Source organism: Stegostoma tigrinum, chromosome 10, assembly GCF_030684315.1.
Source record: "Stegostoma tigrinum isolate sSteTig4 chromosome 10, sSteTig4.hap1, whole genome shotgun sequence".
NCBI classification, from domain to species: Eukaryota; Metazoa; Chordata; class Chondrichthyes; order Orectolobiformes; family Stegostomatidae; genus Stegostoma; species Stegostoma tigrinum.
In genome coordinates, this window is record NC_081363.1 from 67,142,655 (window position 1) to 67,160,247 (window position 17,593).

The 17,593-nt window shown below is 41.2% G+C and overlaps 1 protein-coding gene across 4 annotated transcripts in view; it reads right to left on the reverse strand.

Moving 5' to 3' along the window:
• fmn1 (formin 1) overlaps positions 1 to 17,593 on the reverse strand; it is a 389,228-nt gene that overhangs the window by 335,087 nt on the left and 36,548 nt on the right. The window contains exon 1 of one of the 4 annotated variants that reach the window (XM_048537806.2): positions 461 to 2,742. The exons of the other annotated variants lie outside the window; for them this stretch is intronic. Within the exon in view, the coding sequence (XP_048393763.1) occupies positions 461 to 1,870 (1,410 nt within the window). The 5' untranslated portion in view covers positions 1,871 to 2,742. Of the gene's footprint in view, positions 1 to 460; positions 2,743 to 17,593 lie in introns of those variants that run through there. 4 annotated transcript variants of the gene reach the window in all.

Below are 17,593 nucleotides of genomic sequence, written 5' to 3' on the forward strand. Positions count from 1 at the left end.
ATCTAGGCTGAAATTCTACTAAGGAAATGTTACACCATCAGGTGTGCAATCTTTTAGATGAGGCATAAAAGATGAGGCCTACTCTCCAGATGCATGTAAAAGATACCATGGCACTATATTGAAGAGCAGGGGTGGTTGCTGTGTAGCTATCACTCAAATGAACACTGCATCAATAGATCATTAGGTCATTACCACAATATTGTTTTTGGGGCTTACAGCAAGCCACACTGGCTGCTTTATGTCCAGTATTTTAACAGTGATAGCAGTTTGAAAGTACTTCACTGGCTGTGAAATGATGTGGCATTTCCACATCTCATGAAAAGTGTTTTCTATATTTATATGGAAGTCTTTCAAACAGAAAGCTAAAACATTTAAAATTATTCAGCAATTAATTGTAACCTAGTTTTAAACATTTGCTAATACAATGCATTATATATTTATAAATATATTTTCTACATACAGATTTTAACTCTGTAGATCCTAATTGGCGTTTCTGCTCAGTTGGTTGCTTTGCGAAAGGCCTTTCAAAAATTGCTTTAAGTGACTCCTTCTCCTGCTTTTTCCTCCTTTTCAATTGTTCCAGTTCTTCTGTATTATTTGCATCCCTTTTTCCAGGTTTTGCCATAAAGAATGATTTCAAACTCTCCAAAGCAGTCTCAGAAGTAGCTACCACTGGTATCTGGTCTGGTGGTGGTGCCTCATTTGTCACAGTGGTGTGTTGCGATTGCTGGTCAGAAGTATCCACAATATCTTCAAGTTTTGGTTTCATTAACTGACTGAGCTGATCCAAAAAACCAGAATTTGTTTTCAGCTCTGGTGGTTTCCTATCATCTTTCCCCTTTGGAAAAGACTCTGTTAACAGCTTGGCTGCAGATTTTTGACCCGGTGTGGTCAATTTTAACATTGCTAAATCCACATCCTTCTGTTTGATCTCTGCAATAGTGTCCCTGTCCCCACCTACAGCATCTTTCTTTAGTAACCGTAATCCACTAAAGAGGGCCGGCATTTGAAATGTCTGCTTTGTTTGTGATGGTAGAATTTCTTGATTAGGAAAATTGTTTGAATCAGCAGTTAATGTGGACGATTTTAGGTCTTTGTTTGGCTCCTTCAACGCATTCTGTTCTGTTTCATTGTTTCCGTCATTAAAGATTTCTGTAAGATCTTTACTGGATTCCATGTGTGAGATTAAATCCTCTTGTGACAATTTGAGTTCAGACAGTGTCTTTGCCTCTTCAGCTACAATGTTTTCTCGTTGCTGACTTGATGTAAACTCATTATTTTTTGGCAGGCTTTGTTCTGAAATGTGCTTTGAATTTTCATCAACTGACAATGGAACTTCAGTCTCATTCATTTGTAATTTTTCTGATCCAGCTTCTTCCTCTGACTCAGTGTCACTTGTGGTTTGAACAAGAATGACATGTACTGTACCTTCACCTTGGTCTTTCCCTGACAGATCTGTGGGAGAGTGGGATTCCAAAGAACTTTCAGGGGCATGAGAGTCTTCATTTGCCTTTTCAGTGCTTCCAGTTGGAATGTTGGGCCCTGTTAATTGCTCTTGAGCCACTTTCTCATCAGCTCGCTTTTCTGCCTCTTTTGCTTCATCCATAATTTTGTCAGAGACAGTTGCAGCATCCTTCCCCTTATTGCCATCAGAATCTAAAGAGCGAAAGGAAGTCAACCATGCACTTCCTTGGTCATTGTTTGGCTTCGTTGTTTCTGAAACAGACTTGATCCCACTCCGACGATTCAGGAATGGCATTTTCATTGCAAATGTAGAAAATAACAATGAAGAACGCTCTGCAGCTGGTGTTGCTGAATTCTCTGTAGGTCCTGCTTTAGCGCCATTTCCACTGTTTATATTCTCTGTCATTCTGCTGCTCCTTATATTGACTGTTACTCCCCTCTCTGAAAATATTTGGCTGTTTAGTGAATTTAGAACATCATGTCTATCAACTGCCGACAGAGTATCAGTTTTCAAATTTGTACAAACCAACGTCTGAACTGGACTCTAAGCTTTCCCTCCCCTCCTAGCTGCTTTTAGATCAGAGTGTCCTCAGAACCAAAACAAATTCTGTGTGGACGGGACGTATTGCAATCAGTGTCTTCAAGCATTTGCAAGCTATTTACCAACACTATAGACCTACGAAGTTACATAAACTTCATCTTAAATCTAATTGACATTTCTCTAAATATGAAGTCAACTTAATCCCAGTTTTTGTGATACAACAACTTGCTCCTGTCAAAATTTAAAGAAAAACTATGAAGAAATACTCTGAGAAGGCCTGAATTTGTAAAGTAAACCTCAAAGCTGACAGAATCCAAGTCTGGGAGTGCTCCAGTGCAATGTCAAAACACGAATAATCTTCGGGAAACATCTTTCCTCGGCTTTCTGCAGTCTTCTGACTTTCTTTGCAGGCATTCCGGAACCAGAAATCTCATGAGGCTACCACTGAACAGGCTTCAAGTATCCCCGATCAGCCATCAGTTTTACGTCGTATTAAAAGTGTTGAACAGCAGGCCTGAAAAGACAAGATGACTCTTCACTCAGTGAAATGCAGTTGAAAAGTTCGAGAGAGAATGACAGCGCAAGCAACTCTCCTCCCCCGGCAGTTCCAGCCTTCTAGCTGGAACGTCGGTTTCCGGCTTTACTGCGAAGCAAGAAAGTCCTCAGCACTAGTTTCATATTTCTCTTTAACTCCCAGCTACTTCCGCAGTCCAGGCAGGTACTTATCAAAACACCCCACCCAATGTGAAGCATGTTAGTCGTGAGCTCACAGTGCGCTGAGCAACTTTATTGTCAAAGTATTCAATGTGCTACGTACTGCAGTTTAAAGGAGAAAGCACGGCAATTCATAGTGTCCTCACTCAAATACGAAATCACATTGTTTCAGCTGGAACTTTTGTGAGCAGTTTCTTTTAACTATCAATAGAGTGATCGCCTTACCTACGAAATCAGAATAAATCATAGTTAAAGTGTAACTAGATGTTCTAGCTTAATCGTGAAGGAGGATACGATAAGAATGGGTAAGCACTGATCTTAGAGATAAAAAGCAGACAATGAAATTCAATGAATATGTAAATGAGCAGCTACAAATGATCAAAGGTGCAATTTTCTCCAAGTTGAGTAAGAGTGGGATGGCGCATATTTGAAGAATGGGCAGCTCCTGACTTCGTAAATACATATTGAGTTTTGATGAAAAGTCAACACCTGTGAAGTTTTAAGTTAATAGGTCGTACTACAAAACAACAAAAAACTCCCCTAAATTTAAAAACACACGGCTTTGTGCATAGTTGTGCACAAAATTTGAATCAAGTAATGTTTTCTGCTCAAACACTCTATGCTGGTTCAAATTTACTGTTGGATATTCAGTCTTAATGTAATGACAATGTAACCCCTTCAGGCTGGTCTCAAAACTCCGTGATCTTGGTGTCCGGTCTGCCCTCTGCAACTCAGTTTTCTGACCCACGGACCTCAATCAGTGAGGATAGCTAACTGTACCTTCTCCACAATAACACTCAACACAGGAGCCCATCAAGGATGTGTTCTCAGCCCCCTACTGTACTCCCTGTACACCTATGATTGTGTCACCAAATTCCAAAATAACGCCATCTTCAAGTTCGCTGACAACACCATTGTAGTGGGATGGATATTTAACAATGATGAGTCAAAATACAGGAGGGAGATTGATCTGTCTGAGATGGATCTGTTCTGAGGAAGGGTCCCCGGAATTGAAAGGTTAACTGTGTCAGTGATAATGGGAACTGTAGATGCTGGAGAATCCGAAATAACAAAGTATGAAGCTGGATGAACACAGCAGGCCAAGCAGCATCTCCTGAGATGCTGCTTGGCCTGCTGTGTTCATCCAGCTCCACACTTTGTTATCTTGAAAGGTTAACTCTTTTTTTTCCTTCACAGATACTGCCAGACCTGCTGAGCTTTTCCAGCAACTTTGTTTTTGTTGTGTGTGAGAGGGAGGTAGAGGGCTTGGTAATGTGATGCAAAGAAAATAATCTGTCTCTCAACTAAATAGCTGATCATTAACTTCAGAAAAGAAAGGAGGACAACATGTCCCCGTCTACATCAACGGAACTAAGGTTGAGACAGTGAAGAGCATCAAGTTGGTCAGAGTGACAATAACCGGTGACATGTCCTGAACATCCCACGTAGATGTGACAGTCAAGGAAGCACCACAACACCTCTTCTTCCTCAGGTGGCTCAGGAAATTTGGCATGTCCGTAAGGTCCCTCACCAACTTCTACAGATGCAGCACTGAAAGCAGACTGGCCGGGTGCATAATGACATGGTATAGCAAATGCTCTGCCAAGGACCATAAGAAACTACAGAATGTGGTGTGCACAGCCCCAGCCAATCATGGAAGCCACCCTTCTACCCATGGACTGTATTTACACAGTTCGCTGCTACAGAAGGCCTGCCATCATCATCAAAGACCCACTGCACCCCGGTAATCCTCTCCTAAAACCTTTTCCATCAGGCAGAAGATACAGAAGCTTGAACACATGTATGAGCAGGTTCAGGAATAGCATCTTCCCAGCTGTTATCAGACTGATGAGTGAACTCTCTAGCCTCAAATAACATTGAACTTGCTAACATTGATCTCACCTAGTGCATGCCTTGAGAAATGTAACTGTTTGCTTCTATTTAAGTCTTTTTGATCTGTACATCCTTTGCTTACTATGATCTGCCTGTACCAATTGTAAACAAAGCTTTTCACTGTATTTCAATACACAAGACAATAAATCAATCAAATCAGTGTAACCTTGATTATTCTGTATGTCAATTATCCTAATTTTTGATCACTTATTCAACTTTCCACCTGTAAGGCTTTTTTTGTGAACTGTTAAAAATGTGATGGAGAGCTAGGGTTGCATTTCAAAATTGTTATGCTTGTTTATTGACACAACAATTATAGGGTGACCAGACATATCTGTTTCTTCTGGGATGGTTGCAGATCTTCATTAAATAGCCTGTTGACCTTACAATTTCCAGAATATTGTTCAACCTGTCTTTCAATGTTTGTTTTATTAAGGTAACCTTTAAACGATTGTCGATGAAAACAATGCAGCAGCAACATGGGAACCAGAGTCTAAACAGAGAAGATGCAGCAGTCAACCGAGTCACTGTCCTAGTTGTATGTTGACATTTTCTCTGAATCACCATGAGCTCGCTGACAGTTGAAGATATGCAGTGAGTGGTGAGGTCCTGGTAAAAATACTCAATAAAGCTGCAGGAGCGACTAAACTGGAGTACAGTGCAAAGACATAGACTCTCAGACTTCATGAGTCTGGATCTGATCAATGTGGTCAGGTTTTGACTAAATCTAGTCATCTTATCCAACCCAACCTGTCAACTCCCATGAATAGTCCTGGAAAAGGAGGAAGTTGCACTTGTGCACCACCCTATCCAGCATGAACTCCAGGAACGTGACTGAAAAGTAGCAGATTTACCCCTGTCTGCCATGTCTGGGGTAATTGTTAGCAATCATGCAGGCAAGTTCTAGACCGATATTGCTTGCCCAGGTGCTACTGCTTTTTAAAGATGGCACCTGGCGCCAGGAAGGCTGGTCATTTGCAGAGTATCCCGGTGAGTGACGAGTTGTTCCGTGAATGGTATGATATGGTGGTTTTTGGATGGTATCAAATGGCAGGTAATGCAACAAGTTTGGTAAGATTTGGCAATTATACTTGTTCAGCCTCTTGCTGGGAATCCCTTGAAGAAACATGACCCAATTTGTACGTAGCCCAAAAAAATGTACGATTCATCCCCATATTTTTAATACTTTGATCCCCTTATTCCTAGAAGAACCTCAATGTGTTGTAGATAGTTCACAAGGGTTTACTAGATTGATACCTAGAATGAGCAGACTATCTTGAGAGGATAAGATAGACGGCTGGACATGTTTTGACCATAGTTTACAAGCTTGAGGCGTGATTTGATTGAAGTGTATGAAATCCAGAATGGTTTTGACAAGGTGGACAGTAGTTTTCGATTAAGGGTAGGTCCAGGAATTAGGATACTCTTTTTTAAAATTAGGGATTATCCATTTAGGACAGAAATAAGGCGACTTTCTGTCTCACTGAAAATTGTGTGACTTTGGAACTGTCTGCTGCAGAAGTCAGTGGAAGCAGGGTCAATGAATATTTTTAAGGTGGCGGTGAATAGATTCTTGTAAGACAGGGGAAACCAATAGTTAGACTGGGTAGATGAGAACGTGGAATTCAAAATAAAAACAGATCAGTCACGATGATGAATGGTAGGAGAGATTTGAGTGGTGGAAGACCACTTCTCTTATTCCATTTGTTGATATGTCTAAACATTCCAGGAAAGGGCATTAAATCCTGCTTTGCATTTCTCCAATTTCAATATTTCTATCGACTGGAATCCTACGAATTCCCATCATTTATGCAACATCTCCAGTAAATGCTATATCATTGGCCCCTCTCTTCTATCCAAGAATTCCCATTGACTTTGCATTGATAGGGCCTTGACTATGCCTATCTGACTTCTTACCCTCATCTTTCTCTTGCCAAGAATCAGAATAATTCACTTTTGTCTTCCCCCTCTGACTGCCTGCTATTGGTTTCTATCTGTTTAACTGTGTTTTTTGTCCCACCTTCCTTGGACATCAAATCTATAGTGGCACACACAAACCCAGATCTTCTGGGACAGTAATAATATCCACTTTCCAACTAGATCAGTGAAATACACCCTCCTGATTCACTGAGGCAATCCACTTTAACACTGTTTACTGACCAATTCTTGCTTTGGCAAGCAACGAGCTCTCTGGGGTAATTTAGCAGTGAACATTGCTGCCACTGACAGGACTTTGTAGACAAAAGAGGCTTCAAATTCTTTTAAATCTGCAAAAGGATAATCACTTTTGATGCTGATAGGTTGTGACAATGGCCTAGTGGTATTATTGCTGGATTGTTTATCTAGAAACTCAGCTAATGTCCTGGGGACCTGGGTTCAAATCCTAACATGGCAAATGGTGGAATTTCAATTCAACGAAGAGTCTGGAATTAAAAGTCTACTGATCACCTTGAAAATAATTGTCGAGGATAAAACCCATCTGGTGCACTAATGTTGTTAAGAGAAGGAAGTCTGTCCTTACCTGGTCTGGCTTGCATTTGACTCCAGACCCACAGCAATGTGGTTGACTCTTAACTGCCCTCTTGGCAATTTGGGATGGGCAATGAATACTGGCCTAGACAGTGATGTCTGCATCCCATGAATGAATTAAAAAAGAGAAAAAAATCCCTTGGCAATAGTCTGAATGAGGCTGATTGAGTGTTTATACCAGAAAATTAGCATTTAGGTTTAATAATATTAACCATGGGCCATCTACTTGTAACTCTAAAACAATGTCACACACCCAAACTTCCATTTGCAATACACAGAATACAGTTAACAATTTCACAAAGAAATAAACATGACCATAAACTAAAAGAACAAACTACAGCCTCTTGTAAATTGGTCTGAAACCACTTATGACATTTATAAGATTATTCTTTAAAGGAAAAAATAGTGTTTTTTTGCCTAGTAAGTGGCAACCATTGATTGCATCAAACAGTATTGGATTGGGTGGATCCAGTTACAGACTGGCTTCTGGGTGTGTCACCAAAGGGATCTGCATTCCATTTCAATGGAGTCATGATGACCTAGTTAAAATCAAATAACAAAAACAGTTTGAAATCTTTCTACAGTACTTTCTAGCATGTTCAAGTCAATCATACCAGAGCATAACTAGTTAAATATTTTGTATTGTGCAGAAGTCTCATTTTTAAAAATTATTCATTGGGGAATTGTCATTTTTTTTGTACTCCCACCCAGTCAATTCTCTCTTTTACAAATCTAGAAAGTATTTCTAACACCATTGCCAATTGCTTAATATGAAATTTAAATCAGATATTTCAAGAAATAACAGAAGCAAAATATAGAGACAATACAGCATGAAGCTGCAGGAGCACAGCAGGCCAGGCAGCACCAGAGAAGTAGGAAAGTTGACATTTTGGGTTGGCACCGCTAGAATGATATTCTGTGTTGGCTCTGACTCCAGCATCTGCAGTTTTTGCTATCTCAGAAGCAACATATATGCTTTTATCTTCCAAATTATCAAAAGGACAAAGACCTGAAGGCCAACTGTTATCAGATGTTTGCATTACAGAATATATTTATAAGCAAAAACACAGGTTACAAAACAACATTGTGGTCCATTCATCTTTTCCAAATGATTCTATCACTAACAAGTGGTATAGACCTTTGGAAAAATCACTGCAGCTAAAACTATGATTGAGTCAGCTATTTCAGTTCAGAACATGATTGAAAGAATAAATTAGCTTTATTGACACATACTCAAATGAGTAGTGAAAAGGGTACAAGTTGTCACCTACAGCACCACCTTAGCCACAAGGTACCTAGGTACAGTTTCTTCAATACAAGTTCTTAAGGGAAAAAAATTAAAAGAATAAAGAAATAAGTCTAGCATTACAAATCGTAGGAATAAATTAGAAAAAAGGGAAATAACAAGTTTAGAACAACTGTCCTTCTGACCCAATCCACAGTGGCGTCTAGCCTCACCTTGAGGCTCCTGAGGCCAGGAAATTCGTCTAGAACCACTTTGAAGCCGGAAGTCCACACTGATGCAATTCTGGGCTAAGAGAACACCATGTACCACTGAGAGGACACCATGCAGGCTCAGTGCTGAAGCAGAGAGTCTGGGTCTGCACTGAAGCTGAAAGTTCAAGAAGTCACCAAGAAGAAAGGAGTGAGAAAAAACAACACAAAAGAGAATAAAAGAGAAAAGAGCAAAAAAGAAACAGAGACAGCGCACAGGATCTGGCTGAAGTTCTTACTCCACTGCCAACTTGGATGATTAATAATGCTATTCTAGCCTGGTGAGCCCCACAGAATCATTTACTGTTTGAATAGGCACTATGTTGGTCAGTTGCACTTTCCCAAGCTTTCATTTTGATTCAATTTATTTTGATTAGTAGTTGGATTGAAATAGCCTCGGTGGCCAGCCAATTAAAACCCTTTCTTAAAATCACATTAATCAAGTTGGGTAACAAAAAAAAGGACAATGGATAATTGAAGATGGAATGGGGCAGCTCAATGTTGGGAAAATGTTATTATGCGTTAGTGTTCAGAGAAGTCTTTTTTAAATGCAGGGAATGAAACAGTGTAAGAACTGCAGGCACTACTTTTAGTTTATGAAAACTTTACTTGGCCCTGCATTTCTGAAAATGCTCAAGCAATCTCAACTTGACAGAAAACAATACCTGATGTAGAAAGATTTTCCTCCCCTTCACAGGCAAAGCAAAGCCTCAACATTCTCATTAACATATTGCAGGATTGCCATGTTAAATCTGTAGTATCCTGCAGTTGATCTAGTCTCCATCCTTTTCCGCCTTCACGTTGTGAGGCAGGAGGTTCTCCACTTTAACCTTATCATTGCCTGTAGCTTCTGGACAGTTCAATGCATACTTCTCAGAATACTAGAAGCTACAATTATTGCTTGGAAGCATCCAAGCTTAAATTTGTGAACTCTTTGGTTTGGTCCACACCATTTTTGAAGTGACCCAAGTTTAATACATATTTTTATTCAGCTCCCCTAGAGATCGTGCAAAATACAGTTGCCTAACAAAAGTCTACTAATCTCAGTGATGAAAATTGTTCTGGCATCTATTGTCATTTGTGTACAAGTACTCTAAATGTCTTGTGTGAAAATTGTTGTCCTGGTTTCATCCCTGAAATGGTATGGTTCTAATTTTCCGACTCTCCCCCAGAGCTTGGATCTGTCCAATTAGCATAAATAGGTTTCTCATAATCTAGTCTATATATTTCCCTTAATATCTTGAAACCTTTAATCAAATCATCCTATAGACTTCTAAATCCAAGGGCGTTTAACCCTAGTTTGTCAAATCTCGCTTCATGTGCAGGAGCTTGGTGAGTCATGTGTGATGTTGGTCTGCACATTGAGGGAAAGATACCCTATCCCTAAAGAGGGAATGCAATAAAGGTTCAACAGACTGGCAGGATTGTCCTAAGAAGAGTGACTGGGTAAACTGGGCCTGTATTCTCTAGTGTTTTGAAGTATGAGGATGATCTCATTGAAACTTATAAAATATTTAAAAGGGTTGACAGGGTAGATGCAAGTAAAATGATTCCCCCTTGATGGGGGAGTCCAGGATCAGGAGACAAATTTAAAAATAAGGAGTTGCCACTCACATCTGAGATGAGGAGAAATTTGTTTATTCAGAGGGTTGTGAACCTTTGGAATTCCCTACTGCAGAGGGCTGTGGGACCTGAATCTTTGAGTATGTTTAAGGCAGAAGTTGATAGATTTCTGATTACCAGTGGTCAGCTAGGTTATGGAGATGGAGTGGGCAAAAGGCATTGAAGTGTTTGATCAGCCATGATCGTTTTGAACGGCAGGGAGGACTGGATTGACGAAATGGCTTACTCCTACTCACAAAATTTCCTCCTTCAAATCTGGACTTCAGGCTAGGGAAAATCAACACCTTGCAAGATGCAAAGATAAGATTCAAAGGCCACAAAGAATCGATAGCAGGATGTGGTACATTGCACAAAAATATAGAAGTCTTCAATCAATTGTTCATTTCAAAAGTAATTGGAAAAATAGCTTGATTCAGAATCTTTTGTTTTCTAGCACTGGATAATTGTGTTGAAACAATCATTGTGTGGAAATAAAAGCACTATCATCCCTGCTCAGCATTTGAGATATATCTGTTTGCATGTGTTTGTCACACTGAAAGTTGAGAAGTTCACAGTCAACAGATGATGAATTAATGAAGGGCATAAGAAAGCCATAAACAGCTTAGGGAGTGGAGCCAAAGTTTAAATAGGTGGAAATGGGAAAGGGGCAAGCTTCCGATTTACTGGATGAGAATGGAGTTACCCAAGGCAATGAGCATAGATTTGAGAATGTGATGAAACAGTTTCCTAACATTTAAAGTCACAAATGAAGAACATTAATTTGTATAGATATTGTGATCCTGAAAGAAAGTATTGACTTCAGCATTGCTGGAAGAGATTAAGGGAAGATTTTCTGCAGTACTGACTCATTATTAGGGAATTGGTGTATACCCAGAAGTACCAGAAGACTAATAACAGGTTAATGTGGTCACTGCATTGAGGAAGAGTGATGAAATAGACATGGGCAACTGTACATGTATTATTCTTACTTTTTGTTGCTTGTAAGACAGTGTAAACCTGAAAATCATCTGTATAAATAACAATCAGGTAAGCATCAGTTAAAATGGATTAAGAACGTGAAGATCTTGTCTGGCACAACTCAGTTTCTTTGAAAATGATAATTTACAAAGGTGAACATGTGACAGTAGTTCTCAATCAGACCGAATGAGGCATATATAAATTCAAAAATTGTTTCACTTATTTAATGTGAAATTGGTTCCATGCAATGAGCATCAATTCTGCCTGGATGTGGTGGTAACTTTGACAAGCATATGGCCACCTGGCTTGTAATTTTGCAGAGCACCTATGGGCAATGGGAGGGGGCTGGCATATATTTGTACAAATGTTTCCAGTTTCCCATCCATTAATGTTACAAGACAGAGAAATCAGGTAGACTCATCACCAGTGATCAAAGTCAGGGAGTTAATGGCCCTAGTAGTATTATCGCATGGCTATTAATCCAGAAACTCAGCTAATGCGCAGGGTTCAAGTCCCACCATGGTGGAATTTCATTTCAACAAAAAGAACCTGGAAGTAAAGGTTTAATGGTGAGAATAAAATTATTGTAGATTGTTGGAAAAACCTATCTGGTTTGCTAATGACTTAAAGGAAAGGAAACTGCCACCTCACCTACATGTGACTCCAGACCAGCAGAAATGTAGTTGCTTCTTAACTGCTTTCTGGACAATTAGGGATGAGCAATAAATACTAGTCTAGCCAGCGATACCCACATCCCATGAGTAAATTTAAGAAAAAAACTCCCAGTTTGATAATAAGGACAAAATGCTGGAAGTCTGAAACAAACATGCAGGAAATGCTGGAGAAACTCAGAAGGCCTGGCAGCATCTGTGGACAGCAAATCAGAGTTAATGTTTCCAGTCTGTTTATTCAGAATTCTTTGGCAGTTATTCCTTTCGATATTGTACTAGACCGAAGAAATCCCAATATGCTACCACACATCAGAAAGAACTGCTCAATTTCTTGAAAACGACTTCACCCCAGCATTAAGACTGATCAATTATGATTTGTTGAGAATAATATTACAAAACAAAGGTCCAAAAGTTTGTAGGGTGAAAAGTCACAGCAGGAAAAGGTATGACTTCATTTTGATGATGTCTCCCATCAGATATAAATAGTGTTTACTAGGAACTCTGAGTCTCTAGGCTGTACAAACAGAATTTACAAACGTGCACTTACTTCAGTGAGTGAACAAAGGAAAATAGATGTAGTGTTCAAATTAGAATAATTTTGTCTTGGGAAAAATATTTTTATAAATTCACCAAGTAGCACTCAATAAATATAGCAAGCTGTATTTTATAGCAAGCATAAAATCTTCACACAATAAAAGTGAAAAAGTGATAATATTTTAACGAATGCGAAGGGACACTGCTCCGCAGGAGAGGACAATATCAGCTACAGTGTGAAATTTTCAGCAAATTGTGTAAGAAGTCCACTGAGTCCTATCCCAATATCAGGAGCAACTGGCAGCATTTTCTAACTATGTTGACATTAACTGGTGTCAAGATGAGATTTTTGCTGACTGTAGCAAATTGCTAATTTTTCAGAATTATTGCTTGTTAACAGCTGCATTAACACCAAATCTCACCATGTTAATACGCCATCACCTGCTGCAAGTCAAATGAGATGCCAAGATTTTCTGACATGAAAGTCAAAGCAGGGAGTTGGCAACTCCAGCTTACTGCCTGCTCCTCTGGGAAAACCTAGCAATGCCTTAGGACATGCTCCAGTACATCAGACACACATACTCCAAGTTTACTGGCATCCAATACCTACCAGAGTCTCAGGATCCTCATGCCAACCCTTGTATCCACTACCAAGATGCTGTTGTGCTCATTGCTGCACCTCAAACATACTGGCAACTAACACTAAAATGCTGCAGCAAGGATAGTTTGTACAATGGGGCCTACATCCAGTTCATGGACTGAACAAGGCTTCATCTTAGCCCTCTCATACTATGTGCCCACCTGAATGCTCATAGTAACTCTGCCCTGCCTCATCCTTTGGCCTATTGACGCCTCAGCCGGAGTTTCTGACCTCATAGTACTTCTTTCTTGCTGTGCCTTTCAGTGCAGACTTGAAGCCAGGAATCTTGCCATGGTCATCAGCAGTCTGGTCATGCCAAGGAATGCCATCTTCAGTTGAACATTCCTGGCATACTAAGTTGACCACAACCTCAGATACCTGTCCAGGAGCTTGGGCATAGTCAGTCAGCTGCTCAGAGTGGTCAGGGTCAAGGTCCCTTTCTTGCAAGGGATAAGGAGCTAAAGGATGGGCAGCCCACCACCTGCCCTATTGTTGGCTGTTTCTTCTGGAATGAAACAAAGGAAGTTATTCAGGAGATCAATGTGGGAGAAAACTTGGTGAGTTAGTCAAAGTGAGTAAGTAGGCAACACAGAGGGCATGATGTGGCTTACTAGGGTTGGTGAGAGCAGAGGTGTATGCCATAGAGATAATGGTACAGCAGGAGCCTTGGTGGGATTGCAGTAGCAGATATACAATGAGGGTGAGGTAGCAAAGGGAAGATGGTGGCACTAACCCTGGCAGAGTGGATAACTTGTTTTTACAGTGCTGTGCATTTCTTCAGATGGCTGAGACTACACCGACCCAAGTAGCAATCGCTGGCAGGGTGCGGTGTCAGAGCCCCCACTGCCAGTCATAAGGGAAGGGATCAGCTCTACTTCGCATTAAGTTGATCACCAAAACACCCAGGTCCCCGTCTGCAAGTGGGCCAAAGAATTTCCACTTCTCTGACCTATCTGGGACAAATCGAGTCACCATGCAAGGTGAACGCCGGACTGACAGTGCTTGAGTGGGTATATAATGGATTTTAGAACATGGTGCCATGGATGTTGGTCTCTTCTGGGATATCCTGGCTTTGACAAGTTGTTTTGGACACGGAACTATCAAGAGCATTGCCATTCATTAGGAGTATTTTGTCTTGAGGCAAATTTGTGACAACATGCTGACATGCCTCACTGGGCCTCAGGAAGACAGAACCTCCATGAAACTTGACAAAATCAATATTTGGATCAAAATATGACAAGGTTGAGCTGAAATTCTTCCTGAGCTGCGCTGTTTCTCCCAGCATGATACATAATCTCATTATATGCTGGCATGGTCAGACACAGAGGAGAGGAGTGGGTTACGTGAACAAACCCTGTGCTCCTGAGATGCTGCTTGGCCTGCTGAGTTCATCCAGCTTCACACTTTGTTATTTTAAATAGTCGATTCTGCTGCATCACCAGTAAGATTGCTGTGGAGTAGGGCTCTGAATCTGGAGTCTGTCTGCTCCGTGTTCTTTTCTTTACGTTTCTCTTTTCTTGACATTTTTCTCGTTTTTTTTATATTTTACTTACTTGTTGGTGAAGAGCTCAGTCACGGCAATGGCATTAACAGTGGTGAGTGGGCCCAGCACAGCAGATGGATGGCAGTGGCACCTTTTGGTTTCCAGCAGCTTCCCAATTGACGAAGCAGACCTAGCACTGACTCACAGCTGCCGGCGCTGCAGAGGTGAGCTTGGGGGTCCCAGAAGCGTCTGTATCCTGCGCAGATTCATGGAGTTGGTGGGTTTGGGCCAAATAAGAGGCCCAGTCGTATCAGCAGCAACTGCCTCGGTGAGATGTGCCTGAAGCAGACTCATGGCGGAGATAGAATCAAGTTTGGGCTGGTGTGATACCCTGCAGTAATGGTAGTGTCTGTATTGGCTGTATTGAGATGGAAGTGAAGAGTGGTGACTTTCGGTCCAGGGGCGGTGGCATGGCGAAGAGTACTCATGTCTGGTCACCAGGCCCATGGCCCTTGGAGGACTACTTAATGAGAAGGACCGTCAAGTTGGACACTTTCATTATTTCTTCTTTCAATATTTTTCTTTATTTTTCTGTGATTTACCCTGGCGGTATTGGGACCTAGTGGTTAGCACTGCTGCCTGACAGTACCAGGGATCAAGGTTGGATTCCACCCTTGGGTGACTCCCCCCATGTCTGCATGGGTTTCCTTCAGTTTCCTCCCACAGTCCAAAGACACGTAGGTTAGGTGGACAGGCCACAATGAAATTATCCATTCAGGGATGAGCAGACTAGATAGACTAACCATGGGAAGTGCAGCGTTACAGGGATAGAATGGAGGAGTGGGTTTGGGTGGGATACTCTTTGGTGTGTATTCGATGGGCTGAATGGCCTACTTCCACACTGTAGGGATTCTCTGATTTAAGATGGCGCCAGAGAGTGGCAATACTATACAAAACTTTTCACTGCATTTTCTAACAAACACGCAAAAATAAATAAATTAACAATATATAAATAATGTTGTACAATGCGTGAGGATTCACTTCTACTGTGTAAATCGAGTTTTGAAAGTCATTCTCCCCAGAACCTGAAGATGGCGTATGATTGCTCATCTCATTCCAAAGTCTGAATGTGCAGATAATGAAGTTAATGCTATTTTTATTAGGTTACTGAAAGCTGGGCACTTATCACCTTTGTAAACCTTGTGAAGGTCGATGTGTGTTGTAGAAATAGTACCAATGTAAAGCATTTTAGAATGGGATAGATGATGTACCCATAATTATTCTGAAACACTCATCAGTTTTTAAAAGGGTAGTGATCATGAGCCAGGGGTGATGCCGTTCTCCCAGATAGACAGCACTTGGCCAGGTCAGCCCACCAATCATTTAGGGGAACTAATAAGATCAGGGGAGATACTTTCATCCCCATATCTAGGCCTGTTAGCTCAATTTCAGGGAAACAGTATACATAATCATCCACTCAGGTCCTGCAGCCTCATAGAATAACTACTTTGATGATTATTTTACTCCTATTTAACTATTAATCTGCGGCGAAATATTGGACCTTAAATGTAATCTGTAATGCAGAAGAGAAATGAAACTGGCCTGGAAGGGAAGAGAGAGAAATACAGTCCAGACTCTGCACATGTCAGCGCATCATCTCCAACAAAGCTGTGTTCTTATTGTCTATAAACAAAATCAAAAATTGCTGGAAAATCTCAGCAGGTCTGGTAGCTTCTGTAGAGAGAAAGCAGAATTAACGTTTTGGGTCCAGTGGCCCTTCTTCAGATCAGAATGAAAGTCCGTTCTGAGGAAGGGTCACTGAACCCGAAATGTTAATTCTGCTTTCTCTCTACAGATGCTGCCAGACCTGCTGAGATTTTCCAGCAATTTCTGATTTCCAGCATCCACAGTTCTTTTTGGTTTTTTTCCTTATTGTTGATGTCCAGTGACACAGACCCAAGTGAAAGCAGAATCCTCCTTTTGATGGCTAATCAAAAAAACATGCAATCGGACCCAGTGTTTGTCATCATAAAATCCCTACAGTGTGGAAACTGGACCTTCAGCCCAACAAGTTCACATTGACCCTCAGAGCACTCTACCCAGACCCATCCCCCCAAAACCCACCTAATCTGCACATAGCTGAACACTAGGGGCAATTTAGCATGGCCAATCCACCCATCCTGCACATCTGTGAACTGTAGGAGGAAACCAGAGGACCCGGAAGAAACCCACGCAGACACGGGGAGAATGTGCATACTCCACGGAGACAGTCACCTGAGGGTGGAATTGAACCCTGGTCCCTGGTGCTGTGAGGCAGCAGTGCTAACCACTGTGACACTGTGCTGTGTTTAATCAGAGATCATGGAGTAACAGCAACCTGAATAGTAACTTTGCCATGCATGAGTCTTCAGTACATTGCTCTCCAGTGGTAAGACCTGAACAACATATACCAGGGTGATGAAAAGGTTGAACAATTTCCACTTTTGCTGTCTCAGCTTTTATACTCAGCACCTCTTGGAAGGAGGAGATAACCACCTCAGAGTTCGCAGAGCAAGCTATTTCAATTAGCATGCACGCACTCATTGATTGTTAAGCCACCAATATTTGCACTGGCTCAGCCACATTAATTGGATAAACAACTGCTTACTGTTGTAAACAACAATATACCTGGAGACCTTCTGCATGGTAAACTGGCTACTTAGTCATGGGCATCTACACCTCTGCTACTAGGGCACATGAGTAAGACATGAGCATTGCAGGCATTTCCATAGGTAACTGGGAGGCAATCGCTAAGGGCTGTAACTTGGTGAAGATTGACTGTTAGATAGGGTAATTGAAGAAGTGAACAGAGACTGAAGGCCCAGTTGGAGAGCAAAGGGCCCAGAGAAAACTTAGGCCAGAAAGTCATGCACCATCTCAGCCCACTGTCTTCCCCAGCAGTAAATATGGCAGAGGCCATCATGTCAGAGTGGGGCTCCTCAACCACACTAGGCGATGCTCAACACAGAAAAATGTCCACTATTGTACAAACTATCATCTTTCAAAATGAA